A 23,010-nucleotide genomic window follows, 5' to 3' on the forward strand; every position below is an offset into this window, starting at 1 on the left:
ACACACATACATACATACATATACATACATATATATATATATATATATATATATATATATATATATATATATATATATATACACACATATATATAAATTATTAAGGTGGCTATTTGCAATTTAGAACCAATAAGCAACATGTACAGTTGTCACTAAAGGGATAGAGGGTGCTAGTAAGCACCAGCGTTGCTAGAAATAAGAGTCAAAAACAACTCTTAGCCACGTGAGAGCACTTTTCTAACGGCTGACAAGGCTCCCTCCCTACGACAAGCAAGATGGAGTAATTTTTCTTCAGCTGGTATCAGACTTAATCAGTCTTCATCAGTGATCCATTACTCCGTCGACAAGGATTAAAGGACCTAAGTCATCTTGGCACCATAGGAAATATCCTCTGATTTCGAAAATGTTGAAGTGAGAATTATGAATAATTAAGGTGGATATTCACAATTTAGAACTGATAGGCAACATGTACAGTTGTCACTCAAGTGACAGAGAGTGCTTGTAAGCACCAGCGTTGCTAAAAATAAATGTCAAAGCAACTCTTAGCTTGTTGTAAGGAGGGAGCCTGCCTCCCTCGTCAGCTATTAGAAAAGTGCTCTCACATGGCTAAGAGCTGTTTTGACTCTTATTTCAAGAAATGCTGGTGCTTACTAGCACCCTCGGTCACTTTAGTGAGAACTGCACACACAGCCACACAGACACACAGACACCCCCCCCCCCACACACACAAATAAGTTGATAATTTATTTTTGAATGCAGAGATGCTGTTAGAATAACAGAAACACTGGGTAAATTACCCTTACAAAGCGGAAAAATTTGACAAATTTATATATATATATATATATATATGCATATATATATGTATATACATATGTATAAATATATATATATATATATATATATATACATATATATATATATATATATATATATATCTATATGTATGTGGAGGCGCAATGGCCCAGTGGTTAGGGCAGCGGACTCACGGTCGTAGGATCGCGGTTTCGATTCCCAGACTGGGCGTTGTGAGTGTTTATTGAGCAAAAACACCTAAAGCTCCACGAGGCTCCGGCAGGGGATGGTGGCGAACCCTGCTGTACTCTTTCACCACAACTTTCTCTCACTCTTTCTTCCTGTTTCTCTTGTGCCTGTATTTCAAAGGGTCAGCTTTGTCACACTGTGTCACGTTGAATATCCTCCGAGAACTACGTTAAGGGTACACGTGTCTGTGGAGTACTCAACCACTTGCACGTTAATTTCACGAGCAGGCTGTTCCGTTGATCGGATCAACTGGAACCCTCGACGTCGTAAGCGACGGAGTGCCAACCACCAACCATGTGTGAGGAGGAGTAACTTCTTATGTTGACATTGCATGATGAGTGTAAACTAGTGTCATTTGTTTTTTTCCCAATCTCCCTTAAGCACCATGTCTGGCCACAGGGAAATATTATCTTGCATGGGAACAGGTAAGAGCTGGTGACAGGTAGGGAATCTGGCCATAGAGAAAAAATCTTCCCCAACAAATTCCACCAACCTATGCATGCATGGATGGAAAAGTGGATGTTCAAATGATGATGATGATGAGGGTGATATGCCATAAAGTAAGTTTTTTCACAAGACACATAAATGATGGTTAAAATGATGATGATAATGATGAGAGCTATGCAGTCAGTTTAATGTAAGATCTTACCTGTTTAAATATGACATTCTCTCGACTCCATGAGGGATCAATTTCTACTTCTTTACCAAGACTGTAAGGTATAATGGTGCTTTTGGAAGATTTAATTTTCTCTGCGACTGACAGAAGCCTGTTGCTGTAGTCTATACCCAACACCTGCAGTATCAATAGAAACGTCAGTTTGTATGTATTCATGTACGCGAGTACATACATGCACGTATGCATGTATGTATGCATGTATGTATGCATGTATGTATACATGTATGTATATATGTATATATGTATGCATGTATGAATGTATGTAATATGCATGCGTGTTCTCTTTCTCTTTTTAATTTAGAACACATTTTGACAGGCCACCTGCTTAGTAGCAAGGTTGTGAAGGAAAGCATCTTGTTTTAACCATCATCTTTTAAATCTTAAGAAAATCTTTCAGATTTTTATAGTCCCAGATAGCGTGATCATTTTTAGCATATGACTTAATGATTTGTGTTCTCTCTCCAAGATCCCAGGTTCAGCCATACTTGGCTCCAGACGGATTAGTATGTATCCTGTTGCTCCAATAATAATAGGTATGAATCTGAAAGTGTATCTTGGGTACTAGATTTGCAAACTCCTTATCAATGGTCTATAGATGTCCTCTTTCTTTTGTATTTTTCTAACTATATTGGTGTTTTTTCCTTGTGGTCCTGTACAACAATATCTGTCATATTTTAACTTGGTGGCTGTTTTAAGTTCCTCACTGGCTCACTGGATGGTGTTGGGCACCTCAGAAATCGAGGTGGTTGGCACATCATTAGAGGAATATGAAAAGTTGATAGGAGCAAAACTTAACCCGGAAAAGTCGGTGGGCTTGCAACTCGGCACCTGGAGAAGCAAATCCATACCGTCCAACAACGTCGCTGGGCGCTGGACGGACGGACCGGTAAAGTTGCTTGGGATTTGGTTCGGACTAGACCTCCAGGTGGATAAGAATTGGAACAAAGTGACGAATAGGATAGCTAGCCTCACCCAGAAATGGGCTGGGAGGAAGCTATCACTGAAAGGTCGAGTGGTGGTGGTGAATGCGTATATCGCGTCCGTCATCTACTACCGCTTGACCGTCGTGCCTCACCAAGTTAGAACGCCTCCTCTTCAAATTTCTGTGGAGGGGACAGGTTCCATTGGTGAGGCGGTCCATTTGCAGACAACACCCTCTACGCAGAGGGCTGGGTATGCCGTGGCTAATAATGCGCAGACATGCGCTGAGGCTACGGCATCTCCAGATATTCTGCCTAAACAGTGAACAGGTGTGGTCGCTGTTTGTCAAACAAACCTTTCCACAGGTAGTCTCCTCGACTAAGCTGCAGTTCAGGCTCAAGAAGAGACTGAGGCGGGGTGACTGGCATCTGGAATGTTTCCAGGCACTCACTACTCTCTACCAGGCAGGCAATGCGATCAGTAGAACATCCACTTTTGAGTTTTATAAAGGGTTAGTGGAGTGAAAGAGCGATGACACACTTGGAGAGACGCTAGGCATTGACGAAGTTGAACTAACCAGTCTGTTCAGGAGGACTTTCGAGCCGGGGACGATGGATAACTTCCAGAAATCCTTAACTTGGCAGTGCTACCAGAGGGAGCTGCTGGTTCGAGATAAACTATACAGGCACGGAAGTGCCGTCAAACGGACATGCTCGAGATGCGTGCAGAGCGACGAAACTGTTCTGCACGCACTCATTCAGTGTTCTTGCATTACTGACTGGTGGAGTTATGTTGAACAGCTGTCATCACGTGTAGGACGGATCCGGTTATCAGTCGAGTCCATAATGAAGATCGATCCGCTGCCTTCCATCGGTCCGAGAGAGAAGGCAATTTTCCTCTGTCTGATAGCAGTAGCGAAAGGGGTTGCATGATGGACGAGGTTGAAAGGACTGAAGACAGACAATTTTCTCTTCAGCCAATCCCTCATCAACTTTTTCAAATTTCACTTGGAAAAGGAGATGAGAGAGAAGTACTACCCCCCGGTACATTTGTTACAAGGTGGGTGTGAATGTAGTGAAAATGGCATGTGTGAGTGGACCTACTTTAATAATGCGCCCTGTAGGCTAGTGAATTTGAGAGGGAGAAGCGTGCTCTTCCCAGATGCCCTCGAAGCATCAAGTGGTTCAGGATTGGTGAGGTACCTGAGCCAACTCCAGGTGTTTACCCCCCCCCACTTCCTATTGGGGAACTTTCATTGTTATATTCTTTTGTTGGATATCATTGTTATTGTTTTGTGTACTCGTTGTTTCTGTGTAAACCCCACCACTGTCCATGTCTACTGTATCGTCCCCTATATGTCGGCCCTAATAGCCAATAAATGAAATAATAAATAATAATTATTATTATCATTATTACCATCATGAACACTGTCACTCACCTTTTTGAAAGTTTTTGACATATCGAATGCAACTCTACCAGAACTTGAACCAAGAACCAGTGCAGTCTTTGCCGGAATTGACCATTCTTCCATCAAACTGAGACCTTTTTGAAGAGCAACAGCATCCAGACTATTTTTGAAGCCATATTCCTGTAGTAAGACATCTTCAATGACCAACTTATCACTGTACCTGTACTGGCTGTTCGCACTTACATTTACCTGTGAATAACTTTTCACAGGACTTCCATTTTCTTCAGTAAATAACAATAAGAAAATAAAAAGTGAAATAAAATGTTATTAAAGCGATGATACCAACTAAGGTGAAATGTTTTACTATTCATATTATTATATATCAGATAGATATATGCGTTTGTTTTTTTTCTCTCTTTCTCTTTTTTCTCTCATTCTCTTTTTTCTCTGTTTCTCTTTCTCTCTCTGTTTCTTTTTCTTCATCTCTTTTCTCTTTCCCTTTCTCTCTTTCTCTTTCTTTCTCTCATTTTAGCAAAGACTCCAATGAAATTGTTGAAAACATAATGATTAAGAAGATCGATTATAAGGATTCCTTTTATTTTAATAATGGTTTCTTTAATTAATTGTTTAATTTATCAATATTTGTTAGTATTGAGGCAGTGAGTTGGCAGACTCATTAGCATGCCAGGTAAAATGTTTAGTAGCATTTCATCTGCCTTTATGTTCTGAGTTCAAATTCCACTGAGGTCGATTTATCTAATTATCAGACAGTAAGTTCGGTCACAGAAGGACCATAAGAGGTTATTAACTGAACTATCAAACAAGGTTTGATGATAGTATATTTGTTTATTGCCCACAGGGGGCTAAACATAGAGGGGACAGGCATGGATTAAGCCGATTATATCGACCCCAGTGCGTAACTGGTACTTATTTAATCGACCCCGAAAGGATGAAAGGCAAAGTCGACCTCGGTGGAATTTGAACTCAGAACGTAACGGCAGACGAAATACCGCTAAGCATTTCGCCCGGCGTGCTAACGATTCTGCCAGCTCGCCGTCTTAGGTCTGATGATAGTAGTGGTGGTGGTGGTGATGATGATGATGATGATGCTGATGATGATGATGATGATAAAGACTACTACAGCGACGATGATGACAACAATGATGACAACAAGAAGACAATTTTCAAAATACATTTCCAAATATCCTTACCAAGTTCTGAAGTTTTTGTCACCTGATCAGTCGGACCGATTAGCTTCACAGGGATGTCATGGCTAGATTTCACCATACGGAAACCCAGGTGTTGAAAGAAATGCCTGCGAAAGGCATATCTTGCAAAACGAGAAGCTTCATTACCAGTGGAAATCCAGGAACCATTCTGCAGATGATGAAGATGATGATGATGATAATAATAATAATAATAATAATAATAATAATAATAATAATAATGATAATAATAATAATAATAATAATAATAAAGAAGACGTGTTTATTAATTGACATGAGTATTCCCTGCGATCATAATATAGCGGCGAAAGAATTTGACAAGGTCAGTAAATATAAAGACTTGCTAATAGAAATTGAAAAAATGTGGCACCTCAAGGCGACTACCGTACCAGTGATTGTAGAATCTCTAGGAATGATAAAAAAAGGTACTGAAACCTATTTGAAAATGATACCAGGCTCACCATCCCTACAGGAAGTGCAAAAAATCATGTTAATTGGAACGACTCATGTACTGAGAAGAGCATTATCGCTGTGAAAACAACATCCATTCATGAATTTTTTTAAAAATTTAATTTAATTTAATTTAATTTTTATTTTATTTTTTTTAAATACATATTTTACCTGTGAATTTGCGTGTGTAAACTGGGAATGCATACAACGAGTTTCTCTGCCCTAGGTGTACGGAAAACACTCGGCAAGAAATGGAAGAAAATTTGAAGAAAGAAGAAAAAAACAACATAATAATAATAACAATAATAATGTCATCACAGTAGTTGTCGGGGCAATTGGAGCACTAACAGCCAAGTTCGAGAAATATATTGGAGAAATTGGAATTGATATGAGAGCAGAGTATGCCCCCAAACTGCTGTATTGGGGACAGTTAGGATTTTGAGATTGGTACTTTAGTGTTGAGTATCTTCTTTGATACTTAACAGCGAATTACCATGTCTTATAATTTGCGGGAAGAGACCCCATGAGACCTTTGACAACAGGCAGGATGCTGTACGCTCTCACAGAATTAACCACAGCAAGTAAGGTTGAAAGCTCGGAGAAGTATAATAATAATGATAATAATAATAATAATAATAATAATAATAATAATAATAATAATAATAATAATGATAATAATAATAATAATGCCCTGATGCAGTACCAGGCAGTGGCTCTCATGCCTTCTGATCTTAACTGATTGGAAGTCTTATCATGTACATTGTTTTCTCGTGGTATAAAAGATGGGCCACAGCAAATATTCTGCTCAACACTACAGATTTGCTAGTCAGATGCTTCACCATAACCAGTTGATCTTGTCCCTTGGTGGCTGACAGTATGTGCATCTATGATCACAAGCAGAAGTAGTCAGGGAGCATCATAGCCATGTGTTGAGAGGAATTCTTTGGGGTTTGGATAATTCACCTCTGGAAACATGGGTGTTTCGTTCAACATCCTTAAGCAACCCTTATTTAGGAACCTTTTGTGCAGGCTGGGCTACTCAATCTGAAAAAAATTCTAACTGGGCCCCACCTGCAAGGTCATGCACTGTTTATCTTGATATGAGATCACCATATCACACACAAACGGTTCCGATGCATGTGCCTGGTGTACTCTTATCAGACAGGTAGTCATGATGGGTATACTGGGCTTCGTATATTTTACCCCAGTGTTACTTTGATGGCATGCGCTGCTCTCTCACTCAATGATGATGATGATGATGATAATAATAATAATAATAATAATGATAATAATAATAATAATAATAATAATAATAATAATAATAATAATAAACCCTTCCTTGTTGATAACAAAAAGCTATACGCATGCAAATTGTATCATACAAAAAGGGCCACAAAACGTGATTGTGTACACAAACACACATACACATACATACATATACATAAATATGTCGGTCTGCCTGTCTGTCCATATATAAATATACATAGACACAGACACAGACAAACACACACACACACACACACACACACATGCACAGAGGAGGGTGGATTTAAAGTGTGATGCAGTCCATTTAAAACAAGTTAGACGTTCTTTTTAAACAATTCAAATAGAGGAAAGACACTGATGCAGTGGGCAGAATCTGCCACCTATGTAGAATCAGGGTGTCTTATGACACTGACCACATTCTGTTTGAGCACCCTCTGCAAACTGAAACTTCCAAAATAGTTCATGAGTCCTTTGTGCTTTATCCAAACCATGAAGATTCCTACATTTTCTGAGAAATTCTCCCTTAGTCCTGATAAACTATATGTGTAGTTTTTCACCAACTTCAGTTATTTTAGGGTTCAATTATTCGACTTCTATCTCCTCCTCAATCAGCACAATACATTTGCTTTCTGTTTTAGGTTATTTAGCAATCCCCTTAGACTGTCATTATTAACTTGCGTAAACATAAAAACTCATGCACTCAAGGCTGTCAGTTGGTGGAAGGCTTGCAATATCATGTTTGCCTATTGTTTTTATTGATTCTCTTAACCCTTTAACATTATTTTACTGTCCGATTGTTTCTCTATTCTCTCCAGTTTCTATCTTATCCCTATCATAGCAACATGATGGGATAGATCTACTGATCGGATCTTCTGACCAGTCTTATGCTGTTTCTCGATCTGTGTCAGCCCTTGATGTTGGTAGCATTGGGGTTGATGCGATTCAACTTGGTTTTGTGTCAGTTTTGGTTGTCATTGAAGCTGCAGCTAATATTGTTCTGGAAATAGTCGTAGCAGCAACAACAGCTGTAACCAGGGCCTTTTTTTTAGGACCTGTTGTTCGTCGTCCTCATTTTATTAATAGCAGGCCTTCAAGCTTCTTTTATTACCACATGTGTAGCAAATAGACCTTCTGTCCTGCTCCACTAATCTGACAGTATACTCCTCCACTCACTCAATAGTGTATAAATCTAATACAGGCTTATGGTCATTAGGGAACATAAAGACTTAGAGGATTTTTCCAGAGCTCAGCTTATTTTGGATCATCTCCGAACTCAGTGCAAGCCTGTACTGTCACACAAAGGTGATGACAAGCCAAGAATAAATGTCCACCAAAATCTCTGGCCGTAACGTAAGTATTTCTCAGCCTCATGTGCTGTAGCACTAACCTGTGAAAGGTGTACGGGACACCAGCTCAATTTCTTTTCTTTGCCTGATTTCCAGTCCTAAAGACTGGAAAAATACTTCCATACTCCTTATCTATGTCAAGAAAGGACTTATGCTGCTATACATCAGTCAGAGCATCTTCTAATTTTTCTTTTTGGGGCATATAGAAAACTTTCCTATCTTTTGCAAAAGAGAAGTATATCACCTTCCACCTCACTCATTCCTGGATATATTCCTCGATTCAGGGGGCACTCACTTTCGTAACATACTTCTTACACGTTTTCTTTTCTTTTCTTTTCTTTTCTGAGGTTTATTTTATTTTTAAGTCAGGAGGTAAGTCAGTGCCCATGACACACACTGCAGTGCTTCCAAGACAGGAGGGAGAGACGGAGGAAGGGATTTTCAACCCGGCGAGCTGGTCTGAATACTTGCAGCAAAGTGAACTCCGCGAAAGGTACAACAGATGCATGGTAATGGCGTTAACCCTGTCATGACGTATCCCAGCTTGATTTCCAGTAAAGTGGCGATGAGCAATACGTAGGAAATGAAGATGCAGCTGATTCTGTCCATTAGTTTACCTGCAATCGTTACTCTTGTGTTGTATAAGCAACTATTTTATGTAATTTTGTTTTGCTCGGGAGCCAAGGTAGAGGGCAAAATTAGACACAGGGACTCAGTTCTGAGAGGGTTAAACGAGGCGACGGAGGAAATCTACTGCCTAAGTAAGCCACCGCGTTATTTGAACTCAGAGGACAAAGAACCTGAACGTGGCTGTGTGGTAAGTAGCTTGCTTACCAACCACATGGTTCCGGGTTCAGTCCCACTGCGTGGCACCTTGGGCAAGTGTCTTCTACTATAGTCTCGGGCCGACCAAAGCCTTGTGAGTGGATTTGGTAGACGGAAACTGAAAGAAGCCCGTCGTATATATATATATATATATATATATATATATATATATGTGTGTTTGCGTGTCTGTGTTTGTCCCCCCCCACCATTGCTTGACAACCGATGGTGGTATGTTTATGTCCCCGTAACTTAGCGGTTCGGCAAAAGAGACTGATAGAATAAGTACTAGGCTTCCAAAGAATAAGTCCTGGGGTCGATTTGCTTGACTAAAGGCAGTGCTCCAGCATGGCCACAGTCAAATGACTGAAACAAGTAAAAGAGAAAAGAGAAAAATACGTCAGGTCAAGAGTTTGAAAGCTTTTCCTCCAATTCACCGCCTTGAATTAGTGATTCTTTTATCCCCACCAACTCCACCACCCAAAAGGATGAAAGTCAAAGGTGATCTTCGCAGGATATGAATTCAGAGCTCAGAGAGTCAGAACAAACGCTACATGGTGTTCTATCCAATGTTTTAACGACTCCACCAATTCACTGCCTGATTTACCAATTCGCCGATGTCTAGTATTTCTTTTTGTCTTGGAGTACTAGCAAAAAGTAAATTGCTATTGCTGTTGTTGGTAACGGTGCTTTTGTCACTGTTGCGCATTTGCGCACGAAGCACCTAAATAAGAGGACCTCTCAAGGCTAACAACACAGTATTTGGTGTTCCTACAAGACATCCATATAAAGTTGGATATAAAGATTACTTTTTGGTATTAATAATGCTTTCATCGATGATAATTAATTTCTAATAAGTCTTCTTGCTATTTGCAGTATCAGTATCTGAAAAGATGCTGGAATCCCATATATCATGGCAACAAGGTCTGACTGGCACGAGGAAACCGGTGTCTCCCACTGAGGAGAGCCAATAGACCGAAATAACGTGATAGGAGAATTCCGGCGCCCATGACAGACGAATTTCATCTGCTACAGTCTATGTGTGTGCTTTTATGCACCAAGCGCCTAATTGAGAGGAACTTTCGAGGTTAATAATGCAGTAATTGGTGTTCTAACTAGACATCCATGTTAAGCAGGATATAAAAACGACCTATTGTTATTTAAGTTTGTGTTTTACTCGCTGTTTCCTTTGAACTCGTCAGATTGTAACTGCTTGTGTTTACAACTATATCTGTTTGTGTAACTGTCATTTCTTTTCTCTCCATTGTATTGTTGAAATTCAGTTTATGTGCTTCCAAATATTTGGGAAGTGACATTTTTGCTACTCTCATCTTTGTGACAACTTCCTCCTCCCACCATATTCGGCGCCATTTTAGACCATGACTAGATAATATAAATGCTTACTGTGCAAAAATATATACGAGGGAGTGTTGAAAAGTTCCTGGTTTTGGGTAAAAGAAAATACAAGAAGATCAGTTAATTATGATTTTATTTAACATATTGCCCTCTCAGATTCACCTGTAAAAGAACTTGAATGGTTGGGTTCCAACCAGGCCTTTCACGACACCCTTAAATCCAGGAACTTTTCAGCACCCCCTCGTATGCTGTTAAAATCTATGTTGAGATCAAAGAGTGAACGAAACGGTTAATATTGATCCCTGGAGTGGGGGTCTGTGTGGTCATCAGAGAGTCGAGAAACACCTGAATCGATTTTGAGCATTAAAGGCGCTGAATTATTAGCAAACTAAATCTAGAAGCGCGCGATAATTTAAGGGTAAAACTCACTAATTTCCGGCCAAATATTGATGCAATAGTTAGTATTTACCAACCACATAATTCAGATTAAGTATTCCGTGAATATAAATATAATATGACTGAATTTTTATTGTTCTTTATCAACTTTGCTGAGCATTTTAATTAAACTTATTGTGATTGAGTTGTGAACTTACTGCGATTGAGTTGTGAAAGCCATCAAAACAAGGACTCGAAAAGTCGTCATAATAGGAGTGAGTGTGGAAACCTTGAAATCCGTTGAAATGATCCTCCAACCACATCCACACATTACCAAACATGTCGTAGAATCCGGCATCCGTTGGTGGGAACATGTTGACTGGCTGTAATAAGGATTTAAAGAGGCAAACAACAACACTTAAAACAATAATAATTATGGTTTCAAATTTTGACACAAGGCTAGCAATTTTTAGGATAAGGGAAGTCGATTAGATCAAGCCCAGTGTTCAACAGACATCCCAAATGGGATCAGACACACACACACACACACACACACACACACACACACACACACACACACACACACACACACACACACACACACAAATACATACATACATATATACATACATACATACGTACGTACGTACATACATACATACATACATACATACATGCATACATGCATACATACATACATACATACATACATGCCTGTAATTATTGGGGCCCGGAGATTTGTAAGACAGAGCTTAAATACCAATCTTGAGAAATTAGGCTTCTCAAAATCAGAAAGGAGAAAGCTAATTCGAAGGCTACAGATCCAATCCATCACTGGAACTGTAAACATCTGTAAAACTTTCCAGAAGTTTACCATTTAAATATGTATGAGCATGTCTAGATATGTAACTATATGCATGAGAATACATACATAAAACAGAACATATAAATCTGCACATATGCATGCATACATACATGCATGCATACATACATACATACATACATACATACATACATACATACATACATATCCTGTTGTTGATGTTGAAATTCCAATGAAGGAACCTTGAATCTAGGTTAGAAACCGGCGCTTTCGCTATTGGCAAGATATCTTGAAATGAAACTGAATACTGACATACATACATACATTCAAGAATGCATAGCATGTATTAGGGTCCTCAACACTTTTAGGGAGTCATTATGATGCCATCATGACATACGGCTTATCTTGAGGAATTTTAGAGCTAGTGAAGCCCATCTCTAGGTTTGATCCACAGCTGATTTCTTACATGCATGCCGACTACAAAACAATCTCTCCGACCATCGAACAACTGTGCCAATCGTCCGCTTTACTCATGTATGTATGTATGTATGTATGTATGTATGTATGTATGTATGTATGTATGTACGTATGTATGTGTGTATGTATGTATGCACGTATGTATGTATGTATGCACGTATGCGTGTATGTGTATGTATACATACATATTACGGCCGATCTTTCCAATCGGTTTCGCGCAGGGGATTCAATGGAGTGTTAAGTAACAATCCAGTTATATAACTCTACGCCATATTGCATTCCACATCGGCTTCCTCTGATGATCGTAGGGTTACATAACTGGATCGTTACCTAATACTCCGTCGAATCCCTGGCGCGAAACTGACTGGAAAGATCGGCCGTAATGGGATATATATATATATATATATATATATATATATTTATGCAGACACACATATCTATACCTATGCATGTATGTATGTATGTATGTATGTATGTATGTATGTATGTATGTATGTATGAATCTATCTATCTATCTATCTATCTATCTATCTATCTATCTATCTATCTATCTATCTGTTTAAACCACGCGTGCACGTACACACACACTCACACGTATATACACACACACACGCACATGTATATACACACACAAATCACAGCGTGCAAATTGCAAAGAGAAAAAGAAAATGTGAAGATTTAAACTGAAGTATATTCCGCCAGTTAACAGTCAAAGCAACACCGACATTATGTCACAAGTTGACGAATATACAGTGATACAGAGTGATACACACACAAAAAGATGTGTGTAGAGGACCACGAGAAAAGAAGGTAGGCGAAAATGTCTGCTTACCGATGGTGAACCGTATTTGAAGTTTATGTTTGCATCTGGTTTACCGGAGTGGATGATATCACACTTGACTCTCTCAGTTATGGGTGGCTGCAAACAAGAGTGGCAAGTTGATTAATGTATATATATATAATACAAAACACACAGGCCACATAGAGAACATTTCCTTCATCAGCTGCCACCATTCTAAAACTAAGCGTTTCGAAGATTTAGGGCAGGGCGCATTGTTAGAATGGCTTTTCCCACAGACCACAAATTAAATTTACATTAAATTTAATTTGAATTAAATCAAATTTGTAACGTGGAGGAATGTAGTGGCGGACAGAAAACAAAACAGGAAAAAGAAACAGTGAAAACAAACAAGAAAGGCTATACGGCCAGACGTGAAAAAATATGTGTATGCTGAACGCTGTAAAGCAACGAACTGGAAGGGAGACGAAGAATGTTCGTGCCAGCTTCGCGAAGGCGAAGATATGAAAGGAAGAGAAGTAGCCGGACACGTGACCGGCGAAGGGTAAGGAGAAAGAGTGGTAGAGGGAGAAAAAAGGGGATGAAGTAGAACATAGATGAGCAAAGAGAGACAAGGAGGAAGAAAGAGATATAGTAGAGAAGGAGAGAGGCGAAGAACAACAGGTGGAAGAACGAGAGGGGGAGAGACAGATAGATAGATACAATACATACATACATGCATATACACACCCACACACACGCATTCATGTGTGTGTGTGGGTGTATATATATATATATATATATATATATATATATATATATATATATATATATATATATATATATATATATATGAGACATGAGATTTGTGGAAACGCGCGTAGCGATGCATCAAAATATTTATAAATTCTATCCAAGGTAATTGTTATTATTGCTATATTTATCCTGCATTATATCGGTTCAGCTGGGCGCAACCCGAAAAAAAACTAGTTCACCAGTCAGCATCATTTGACTACGGTCATGCTGGGGCACCGCCTTTAGTCGAAAAAATCGACCCCAGGACTTATTCTTTGTTAGCCTAGTACTTATTCTATCTGCCTCTTTTGCCGAATCGCTATGTTACGGGGACGTAAACATATCAACATCGGTTGTCAAGCGATGGTAGTTGGAACAAACAGACACACAAATACACATACACACATAGATACACACACACACGCACACATATATACGATGGGCTTCTTTCAGTTTCTATTTATCAAATCCACTCACAAGACAGTTGCCGAAGGTGTCACGCAGTGAGACTGAACTCAGAACCATGTGGTTGGGAATATATATATATATATATATATATATATATATATATATATATATATATATATATATATATATATATATATATATATAATAATAATAATAATAATAATAATAATAATAATAATAATAATAATAATAATGATAATATGAAAGACTGGCGAAAACTTGTGGATACCTAAGGTTATGGGTAGTAACCTGCTATCCCGTAATTCCTACCAGGAATAAGACCGAACAGGAACCAAACCAAAGCAACAACAATAACAACAACAACAATAGTAATAACAATGATGATGATGATGATGATGATGATAATCCTTTCTACTAAAGACTCAAAGCCTAAAATTTTGATGGAGGGAGTAAGTCAGTTAGATTGACGATTCTGCCAGCTGGGCAAATAATAATATTCTTTTAAACATTTCAACCAAAAGGTTGTGGCTATTCTGGTAGTACCACCATTATTACCACCTTTTTGATGGCCATTCTCTTTCAATGGAGAAGTGAGTTTGATATTATTGCACTCTTTTTGAGTTTCTTGCTGTGATGTAGGTTCATCTCGGATATTGGACAGCAGAAGGTCAAGGTGCTTCTTGAAAACATCTAGCCCTACTCCGTGTAGATCTCTCAGTTTTTTTTTTTTTTACAAGATATTAAGTGACGGCGGACCTTTGAAAACCCAAGCTATTGCAGTACTTGGTCCTTATTTTAGATGGCTGGGGCATTAGGAACGGTGCAGAGGTATCCTGTTCGGGGGTTGGTATAGCTCTCGAAACCAAAGTTTGATGCCACCCTCTCTAGAATCTTACATATGATTATCACCACATATTTCTCCCAGTAGCTTTCAATCTCTCCCAGTAGCTCAAATGTTTCATCGGGGCAATCTTCCTGGTGTAGCACCGCCACACACACACACACACACACACAGATATAGCGACAGAAGCAGTAAAATTGGATGTTGCGTTAGAATACACAAATATTGCGATATCTATAAAGAGAGAAAAGCTTTCACATGGTTTTACGGTGCGCAAACGCACATCATAGCTACTGCCAGCCACAAACAATCACGGCTATTTTCGCTGATAGGAATACCAGATCACGTGATTTCAGCTTCTTTCGGTCTTGTCAATGGTAGATAGCTCGCTGCCGGAAATAGCAGTAACTGCAACGCTAGCGATATACATAAAAATACAGAGCCCATATGTGTGTGTGTGTGTGTGTGTGTGTGTGAGAGAGAGAGGGAGAGAGAGAGAGAGAGAGAGAGAGAGAGAGAGAGAGAGAGAGAGAGAGAGAGAGAAAGAGAGAGAGAGAGAGAGAGAGAGAGAGAGAGAGAGAGAGAGAGAGAGAGAGAGAGAGAGAGGGAGTGAGTGAGTGAGTGAGTGTTGGGTGTTGTTTGATCAACTGAATTACCTGCTCTTAAAATAACGTGTAACTATATGAACAGTTCACAGACATGTATGCCCTTAACGTAATTCCCAAGCAGAATCAGCATGCCACAGGTACAACCCACTGCTTGCAGTTTCCATCCAATTTCACTCGTGAGTAAAATTGGACGGAAACTACAGGCAAGATAGATGCAGCTGAAATAACAGAAAATGATATTTGCAACGCGATTGAACTCGGAACCTCATGGTTGTGAAGCGAACACTTTCGCCATTCGACCATGCTGCGCCTATATGTATGTATGCATGTATGTATGTCTGTATGTATGCTTGTATGTATGTATGTATATACATACACACACACACATATACATACGTATAACAAGAGACCAAGAAATTATGTTGACCCTGTGGAGAACCTTTGTTCTCAGCCCCACCCGGACTACTGTTCCCAGTTATGGTCACCACATAGTGCCAAACTAACAGCGGAGTTTGAAGCAGTCCAATGCCACCACACTAAAAACATTGAAACAGTGCAGCGGATGAGCTTCAGAGATAGGTTGAGAAAGCTACAGCCTTTCTCCCAGGGGCCAAGGCGTTAGAGATATGCTATAATATACATATGGAAAATCCTAGAAGGGCTAGTACCTAACTTTGGCATTGAGTGTTATACAAATGCCAGAACTGGCCGCCATTGTATTGTACCAAAGCTACCATCCACGCCATCTAAATTCAGGACAAGGTACTGCAACAGTTTAGGATTCAAAGGCCCACAGCTCTTCAATGCCGTGCCACAAAAATTAAGAAATTTGCATAAGGTGGAAGTAGATGTCTTCAAAAAGGATCTAGACATTCTCCTCTCTCCAATACCGGATGAACCAACGGCCCAACATGAGGTACAGACGAGGGCAGTGGAATCAAACTCCCTTATACACCAAATGTACCAACAGCTGGAACAGAGAGGCACATACAGGAGTGGTGATGGGAAACACCCAGACTGAGGAAGTCAGGAAGACCATGGTAATGCTCCAGCATGACCACGGCTGCATGGCGGAAACGAGTAAAAGAGTAATATACATGTATATATCCACACATACACATATATACATGTGTGTGTGTGTGTGTGTGTGTGTGTGTGTGTGTGTGTGTGTGTGTGTGTATTGTTTAGGGCAACAGGTATATAGAATTGAAAAGCAGACATCATACCATCGTTCCTTTCATGAGCATCGCCTCGGCTTCGGTAGGTAAACGGTAGCCGGGGCCCATCCAGGTGCAGTAGGCTTTCGCTTCATGGTAATTCACTTCGACCGGCCAATCTCTTGGTAAGGTGATCACATCAAACATGGCGCGGTAGCTACAAATACATTTACATGGCTATACTATTGCTGGGGTGTCGAACAAAATGATTATAGTGTTTAGAATTTTTGATGGTCGGCGGTCTACGTTCAAATCCCTCCCTTGTCCAATTTTCTTTTCTTCACTCGGCATCGATTATCTAAGTGCCAGTTATATACTGGTGGGATAGACAGAGAAATTGATGGTAGCTTCCACTTTCAAATAGATGTATTAAGTATGAGAATCTGTCAGAACGTAAACATCCGGAGCAAATGCCGCTAAGCATTTTGTCCAGTGCGAATGCAAATCTGCTAGTTAGCTGTGTTGTTCTGTGAAATAATAACCCTTTCTTTATAGGCACAAGGGTTTGAAATTTGAGAGGAGTTGGCGAATTGATTATATCGACTTTAGTGCTTAACCGATACTTATCTTATCACCGTCCAAGGATGAAGTGCAAAGTCGACCTCGGCAAAATTTGAACTCAGACCGTAAAGTCAGATAAAATGCTGTTATCCACTTTGTCCTGCGTGATAACGATTCAGCACCTCAATTAATGATGGTTTCAAATTTTCGCACAGAGACAGCAATTTTTTAGGGGAAGGGTGAGACAGTTATATTGGCCCCCTAGTTTTCAACTGGTATTTATTTTATCGACCTATGAAAGAGATGAAAAGCAAATCCGACCTCGGCGGAACTTGAACTCAGAAGGTAAAGGCGGACGAAAAGCAGCGAAGCACTTTGTCCCGCTCGCTAACGATTCTGCCAGCTTGCAGCCATGCCGTCAATTAATAATTAAAATTAATAGAAACAAACAAAAATATCTTTTTTTATGATTTAAAAAAAAATTTCTATTTCATATCTCTTTTACTCTTTTTTTTACTTGTTTCAGTCTTTTGACTGCGGCCATGCTGGAGCACCGCCTTTAGTCGAGCAAATCGACCCCAGGACTTATTCTTTAGAAGCCTAGTACTTATTCTATCGGTCTCTTTTTGCCGAACCGCTAAGTTACAGGGACATAAACAAACCAGCATCGGTTGTCAAGCGATGTTGGGGGGACAAACACAGACACACAAACACATACACACATACATATATATATACATATATACGACGGGCTTCTTTCAGTTTCCGTCTACCAAATCCACTCACAAGGCTTTGGTCGGCCCGAGGCTATAGTAGAAGGCACTTGCCCAAGATGCCACGCAGTGGGACTGAACCCGGGACCATGTGGTTGGTAAGCAAGCTACTTACCACACAGCCACTCCTACGCCTATATATTTATTTTTCCACAACCATCGGAACGCGAAGTGCTCCTCACGAACGCAGGTTCGTGAGATGGTTGTGATCTATAAAAAGTTTTCAGTAGGAACTGGAAAGAGACGTATGAATACGCAATGCGCATGTACACACTGAATTCGTAAAACGGAAGAGAAGAATAAAAACGCAATGCGGATGTCGAGATAAAACGAAAGAGAAGACAACCAGTTATATGATGGTCTGCATGCCACAACTATCGTGCAACTTTATTGCAATTTTCTTGTTATCTATTTATTTATTGTTATATTATTCATTTTTTGAGAACACATCAATATTTCAAACACGGCTACGTCATATTTAGATTGTCGAAATCATTAGCATATCAAATGAAAGCGAATGCCTGAAACGAATACCGTACAGCATGCTGTACGGTATTCGTTTCAGGATTTTAAAACATTTTTGCATTCAAATCACGCTGAAGGATAAATCAGGCTATTTATCCTTCCAAGGTCGAAACATTGGTACCAGGCCTAACAGTTAGAAAATGTGAGGGTAATCGATTAAATCGATTTTAGTATTTGATTGAAACGTTTTTTTATCGACCTTGGAAGGATAAATAGTATCATTTATCCTTGAACTATGTTAAGTCAATTCTGCTCTCTTGGAAAAACTTGTATTATTTCTTAACAATTTCCAAGAGAGCGGAATTGACTTAACATAGTTCACCGCAGGAAATTTTTGTTTAAACAATTTTTTTTTTTTTTGTAATATTAACATTTTTTCTATGGCGTTGAGCTGGCAGAATCGTTAAGATACTGGGAAAAACGTTTAGCGGTATTTCGTCCGTCTTTATGTTCTGAGTTTAAATTCCACCGAGATTGATTTGCCTTCCTTTCGGGATCGATATAATAAATACCAGTTGAGTACTGGGATCGATATAATCGACTTATTCCCTCCCCAAAATTGTTGGACTTATATCAAAATTTGAACTCAGTAGACACAACAAAATTAGTATTAACAGTTGTGAATAAACCACTGACAAACCCTGCCAAATCTCCTCCCCGCTTTTATTCCCACGAATCCTGGATAAATTTTCGCATACACTTTCAGTTGTACGAAGCCATATTGGTGACCATTGCTGTAGGCCAGCTTTTGCTGCTCAACTGAATATCATTGATATGCGATTTTGCTCAATCAGGACTGAACTGAATTTACAAAGTCACTGAAATATACGGCATTACAGTGAATGTGATTTTATATGATTAATATACTTTACAAGCATCCTCAAATAGTTCCTCAACTTGATTACTTACGCACACTTGCTTTACTCTTTTAATCTTCATTGGATTTCAGCCATACTGGGGCACCTTAGTTTGAAAGTCTGGTGCAACAACAACAGCAGCAACAACAAAAACAATAACAAAAAAGAGTTTAAAGCTGAGTGAGTGTTATTGTCGTGTGTGTCTGTGTGTGTTTGTGTGTGTGTGTGTGTGTGCGTGCGTGTGTGTGCGCGTGTGCGTATGGTGCAAAATGAGCTGAGAGGTGATGTAGAGCTTACCAGAATGTTGGTTCATTAAGTTCGTCACTCGAACGCAGCTGGCAATGAGTATAATTTGACAGAGTTTCACCACAACCACTTTTACACCCTAAAAGCATAAAAAGAAGCATATATATATATATATATATATATATATACACACACACAGAAACATACATACACAGGGTGGAATGGGTAAATTGTCGCTATCTTATATTTTTAATTTCGCGCATGCCTATTGTTTGTTTGTTTTTGGTTTTCTCGACTACACAGTATAGTAGGGTCAGTTGGGCACCGTCTGTGAGAAAAAACAGCACCATGACGCAATTCACTCAACCAGAAATTGGGAAACGACATGCTGTACTGCTTGGCATTCGCGTCGGAAGCTCCAGAACGGACAGATGGTGAATCAGAACAACCGTTGGCTTGCCGTGTCCCAGAACATGTACCGAGAGTGATAAAAATCAAACATGTAGTCAACATCATGGTGTTTTGAGTGATTATTAGTGATGGCGACATTATGCCTCCGTTCATCTTCCCAAACGGCCTCAAACTCAACAAAGAGGCCTACATCAAGTGCCTGGAGGAGGTAGTGCCGCCCTGGGTCAAGAGGGTGGCTGCTGTAAGACTGTATATCTAGCAACAGGACTCTGCACCATGCCATACAAGCAGGAGAACCACATCCTCCTCAAACATCTGGCCACCTAACTCCCAAAACTGCAACCCCCTTGATTATTATGTGTGGGGCGAAGTTGAGCGAGAGACCTATAAAACCCCTTGTAACACCAAAGATGAATTGAAGACAAGGATTATGGTAGCATTCACCAACTTAAACAAGGAGACCATCCAGAACAGTTGCAAGAGATACCGAAATGGACTGGAGGCCGTGGTTGAAGCCAATAGCGATTTTATTTCAAGACATTTTTATGTCATTTTGGTAAATATGGTTAAAATGAGATGCCAGTGTTATTTTTATCCTTGCATAATTTAGACGACAGTTTATTCCCCGCAGCCTGTATACATACATACATACATACATACATACATACATATATATATATATATATATATATATATATATATATATATATATATATATTAGTTTATGTATATATTAATATTATCTCAGTTTAAAAAAACTTTGACAATGTAAATATGTTAATAGTTACCATGGGTAGCAAAAATTACACAAAAAAACAGGATATCACACCCGTTTTATAGGTAGAGATACCAAGTTAAAGTGATGCATTTTGAGTAGATATGAATAATAACAATAAATGGAGCATGCGTTTTGCTCCATTTATTGTTATTATATATATATATATATATATATATATATATATATATATATATATATATATATATATATGTATAAGAGAGACTAAGTAAATGACAAGGGAATAGGAAATTATATCGTGAACTTTACTTTTGCTTTCAGCTGTTTCTGTTATAAATGCAAATGCACTTGGGGAAAACATTTATATTAGTAGCGCGGAGCCTGAATATGAAATATTAGTGCAAACCATGATACATACATACAAACATACATACATAGATCGCTGATCACTACATTTATATTTTTCTCCTTGTTTCTCTCCATATTTCTTTCTGTGTTCCTTTCAGTTGAAGAGCGTAGGCTCGAAACGTCAAAGATTTTCTCTATTCCCGAGCGTTAAACTAATACATCCATTTGTTGTTTACACCACCTGTCTTCGTCTGCTGTTTTTTTCGTAAATTCTCCCACCGGCATGGTCACATGCTTCCAGTCAATAATCCTTTTCTTCCTTGGCTATCGCCGAGCAAACACGCGTAACTACTTCGTCCCTTTCAAGTTCGTGCCTAACAGCGTTCATACACAAATAATTTTTCTCGTCTGGCTGTAAAGCCTTTTCTGTTTGTTTTCCTGTCTTGTTTTTTGTCCGCCACTACATTCCTCCATGGCAAGATTTAATTTGCGGTCCATGGGAAGAGCTGTTTTAACGATGCGTCCTGCCCAGCTCTTCGAAACGCCGGTGTTAAAACGGGGGTAGCTGATGAAGTAGAATGTTCTCTATGTGGCTTGTGTGTTTTCTCGTCTACGTTTTGTTTGCAATGTCCTGTACCCAGATACGCACCTATACATACAGGTGGATGTCGGTACGCACATACCTGTACGTATATATGCATATACTCATTTACTATTTGTTTTTATATATATATATATATATATATAATATGCATACACACACATTTATATATAAACTTGTATAGATAAAGAGAGGGCGAGAGATGAACATGTGTGTGTGTGTGTGTGTGTGTGTGTGTAGATAACAGATAAGAATGGATAGGTCAAAACATCACTATAAGTGTTTCAATAACGAAGTTATTTATTCTTTTCTACTCAAGGCACAAAGTTCGAAATTTTGGGGGAGGGGGCTAGACGATTAGATCGACCCCAGTACGCAACTGGTACTTAATTTATCGACCTCAAAAAGATGAAAGCAAAGTCGACCTCGGCAGAATTTGAACTCAGAACGTAACGACAGACGAAATACCGCTAAGCATTTCGCCCGGCGTGCTAACGTTTCTGCCAGCTCCCCGCCTAATGTAGTTATTTATTAACAGTGCAATGCATTCTTATTTTGTTTACTAAATGATATTTTGTGTAATATGTACCAGTTATGTCATTGATACATATATAGATATACAGGACGCCCGAGAGCATTAAACCACTGTTTTACTTTGCTTGGACTACTATAATGACCAGCTAAAGGGCCTAGAATATTTACTTGTTCTTTTGGAGTAACCTGTCAGCTTAAGATACACAGATGTGCTTCTAAGTTAACTTGGCATGATCCGTTTTAACACACACACACACACACACACACACACACACACACGCACATAACATCACACATACATCTCGCGAGGTTTTGCTCTGATTCTCTTCGATTTGTTTTCAAATTCCGCAGACATCAATTTTTGCTGTCATCCTTTCGAGATCAACGAACAAAGGCAGTGGATTGGTGGAACTGCAAAGACTTCGGACCGGATTCTTCTTAGTATTTGTTCCCGTTCTTTGCGTTCTGAGTTCAAATCCCGACCTGACGTATTTGGGTGATAGACTTAATATGTCGCTCAGTTTAATATCACCACCTGGATCATTGATGCCTTTAGAGAAATCCACTTTGGTGCAAACATTCGGGCAAGGTCTCTAGTTTGAGGATACTTATCTCCCACCTTT

General features: G+C 39.2%; 1 protein-coding gene across 1 annotated transcript in view; it reads right to left on the minus strand.

The window, feature by feature from the left end:
* Positions 1-23,010, minus strand: part of LOC106877452 (uncharacterized) — a 77,656-nt gene that overhangs the window by 8,110 nt on the left and 46,536 nt on the right. The window contains exons 10-16 of the mRNA XM_089356784.1: positions 19,809-19,896; positions 16,865-17,012; positions 13,020-13,106; positions 11,106-11,270; positions 5,258-5,423; positions 4,077-4,327; positions 1,691-1,834 (exon numbers count right to left, since the gene is read on the minus strand). Of these exons, the coding sequence (XP_089212910.1) occupies positions 1,691-1,834; positions 4,077-4,327; positions 5,258-5,423; positions 11,106-11,270; positions 13,020-13,106; positions 16,865-17,012; positions 19,809-19,896 (1,049 nt within the window). The remainder of the gene's footprint in view (positions 1-1,690; positions 1,835-4,076; positions 4,328-5,257; positions 5,424-11,105; positions 11,271-13,019; positions 13,107-16,864; positions 17,013-19,808; positions 19,897-23,010) is intronic.

The sequence above is a fragment of the Octopus bimaculoides genome, chromosome 8, assembly GCF_046866305.1.
Source record: "Octopus bimaculoides isolate indiv1 chromosome 8, ASM4686630v1, whole genome shotgun sequence".
Lineage (NCBI taxonomy): Eukaryota > Metazoa > Mollusca > Cephalopoda > Octopoda > Octopodidae > Octopus > Octopus bimaculoides.